Here is a 2,975-nt window from a genome sequence, read left to right on the forward strand (position 1 = left end):
TTACCTCCACATTAAGCACTTCCACTTTTTTTCGTTGTGGACTAAAGGTTGGTTGAGCAAAAGATCATACCCCCTTGTTTCTTCACCTTCCTCAACTAAGCCTCCCATTAGGATAGCTTGTAAAGGATCTCCTTCAAACAAATTCTCTTGGAACTTCTCTAAGTCCCCTTCCAATGTATCAACTCTATGAACTTCATCATACAATGGCTTTTTCAATGTTTGTGGGAATGAAAATGATATTTTCTCATCTCCTACATTCAAGGTCAATCTTCCTTGCTTCATATCAATCACAACACCCGCGGTGTTAAAAAACGGTCTTCCCAAGATTAGGGGCACTGTAGTATCTTCTTCCATTTCCATTACCACAAAATCACATGGCACAAATACTCTTCCAACTTGAACCGACACATCTTCAAGAATTCCCAAAGGTAGCCTAACCGTGCGGTCGGCCAATTGTAAGGACATTCTTGTTGGCTTCAAGTCTCCCACTTTCAAACTCTTAGCAATAGAATAGGGCATCAAACTCACACTTGCCCCAAGATCACATAAAGCATCCATAGCCTCCAAGTCTCCAATCTTCACCGGTATTGCATAGCTACCGGGGTCACCAAGCTTTTGAGGAAGCTTGTTTTGAATGATTGCACTCACCTCCTTAGGAAGGGAGATGGTTGCACTCTCTTCAAGCCTACTCTTGTTGGATAAAAGATCCTTTAAAAATTTTGCATATGTAGGCATTTGTGACATAGCATGAAGAAAGGGGATATTCACTTGAAGTCCTCTCATGACTTCAAGAAAGTTTGAAAACTTTTCATTCAATTTCTTTTCAACAATCCTATGAGGGAATGGAATGGGAGGCTTGTATACCTTCATGGGGGGCTTTTCTACCTTTTCCTCATCTCCTTCATCCTTACTTTGTGGCTCCTTTCTCTCAACATCAACTATCTCATTTTTAAACTCACCCTCATTTCTCACCACAACTCCCTCATCTCTCTTTTGTGGCTCCTCTTCACTCATAACCGACCCCTCGTAACCTCTCCCCGATCTCAAAGTAATGGCCTTAGCTTGCTCCTTTGGGTTCACAACCGTTGAGCTTGGGAAGTGACCACTAGGATTGGAGGATGAACTTCCAACTTGTTGCGCAATTTGAGCCAATTGATTCTCAATTATCTTGTTGTGTGCTTGAAGTTGTTGGATGTTCGCTTGCATATCCGCATTGCTTCTTCCTTGTTGTGTAATGAAGGTCTCAAGTGCGGCTTCAAGGCTAGATTTTTGAGGAGGTGGAGGAGCGGGTTGGTTATATTGTTGCCTTTGTTGGTTTTGGTCCCTTTGGTTAGGGTGACGGTAAGGAGCTTGTTGGTTTTGTGGATGAGATTGGTTGTATTGGTTTTGAGGGGGGCCTTGATTTTGTTGTTTCCAACCCGTGTTTTGTTGGGGTTTCCAACCTTGATTGTAGGGTTGAGAGTATTGATCGTTTCTTTGCCCAATAGCCGCAGCTTGCTCTTGGTTAGTTGAGTTGCAATAGGATGACAAGTGATCATTTCCTCCACAAGTTTCACAAGACATGACTTGTTGTGAAGAAGAGCTTGGAGATGTAAGCATGGCTTGATCTAGCTTGTGATCTAGCATGTCAAACTTTGATGCAATAAGGTCTATTGCACTAAGGTCGTGGATTCCGCCCTTCTTTGCTTGAGGTTGCCGTCTATCACCTCCGTATACATAGTGCTTTGCCACTTCTTCAATCATCTTGTATGCATCATCCACCGATAGCTTTTTAAGGCTACCACCGGCCCCGTTATCAAGGTTGGCCCTTGAAGTAGGAGTAAGACCATCATAAAAGCTTTAAACAATGATCCATGATGTGAAACCATGGTGTGGGCATTTTCTAGTGTAGTCCTTGAAACGCTCCCAAGCTTCACTTAAGGTTTCATCAATCTCTTGGTTGAAATTGGTGATTTTCCTTCTTAGTTTGGCGGTCTTTTCGGGTGGACAATACTTTCCAAGGAAAGCTCTAGTGACTTCATCCCATGTAGTCAATGATCCCTCTTCTATCGTTCTCAACCAATGCTTTGCTTTGTCACGGAGGGAGAATTGAAACATGTGCATACGGATGAACTCTTCCGTAATGTTGTTTTGCTTGATGGTTGTGCACAATTCGAGAAAGTTGTCCAAATGAGCAAAAGGACACTCATGAGAACTCCCACCAAATTGATCACTTTGTATCATCCGGATGAGTTGAGGTGAAAGCTCAAAATTATTTGCATTCGTAGTAGGGAGACGTATGCCACTCCGAAGTGTGAAGGCATTGGGGTGGTCATAATCTCGTAACAATGGCGGAGGAGGATTATTATCACCCATGTTATCTTCTTCGTTGGTTGCAAAGATTTCCTCCGGATCAGAATCCGAATATACAATAGAGAACTCGGGTGTGCCTTGCAAAAGCCTCCTCACGTTTCTCAAAGTCCTATTTAACTCTGGATCAACGAGAATAAGCGGTGATTGCTTACTCTTCCGTGTCATGCAAGGTCAAACAAAGCTAAGAAAAACTTTAGCAATGACTATCACAAGTTGAAAACATAAATATACAAAAATAAATAAGAAAAATTATGATACAAATATGCACATTTAGACTCATTCAACAATAATACATTCAATGTGACTTTGCCTCCCCGGCAATGGCGCCAAAATTTGATAGGCCGTCGTCGAGCCTACCAAAGATAAAGTCCTATCTTGGTCTCACTAGATAATAGCAAGGGTAAGAAAGGGTCGAACCCAAGAGAGGCGTTGAATCAACCACCGAAAAACTACCGCATAAATAAGCTAAGTAAAGTCGAAATTGGTTTGGTTTTATGTAACAAGTGCTAGTTCAAGTCAACTAAAGCTAGGGGGAGATTAACAATATTTAGAGAGTTCTAGGGCTTGGGATATACCACTCAATTTCGTCACAAATCACAATTAGCAAGTAGCAAACAATGGTA

At 41.9% G+C, this 2,975-nt stretch overlaps 1 protein-coding gene and 1 non-coding gene across 2 annotated transcripts; one reads left to right on the forward strand and one right to left on the reverse strand.

The window, feature by feature from the left end:
• Window positions 1–2,517, reverse strand: LOC145634299 (uncharacterized). The gene is made up of 3 exons (XM_081685723.1): window positions 1,994–2,517; window positions 1,481–1,807; window positions 1–1,261 (listed from the first exon to the last, which is right to left on the reverse strand). Exons 1-3 carry the CDS (start codon window positions 2,515–2,517, stop codon window positions 1–3), a joined length of 2,112 nt encoding a protein of 703 aa, XP_081541849.1.
• On the forward strand, window positions 1,862–1,968 carry LOC145564157 (small nucleolar RNA R71). Its single transcript, XR_014094759.1, has one exon. It is a non-coding gene; the product is annotated as a small nucleolar RNA R71 (small nucleolar RNA).
• Window positions 2,518–2,975: the final 458 nt, after the last annotated feature.

This window comes from Chenopodium album, chromosome 1, assembly GCF_948465745.1.
Source record: "Chenopodium album chromosome 1, dcCheAlbu1.1, whole genome shotgun sequence".
Lineage (NCBI taxonomy): Eukaryota > Viridiplantae > Streptophyta > Magnoliopsida > Caryophyllales > Amaranthaceae > Chenopodium > Chenopodium album.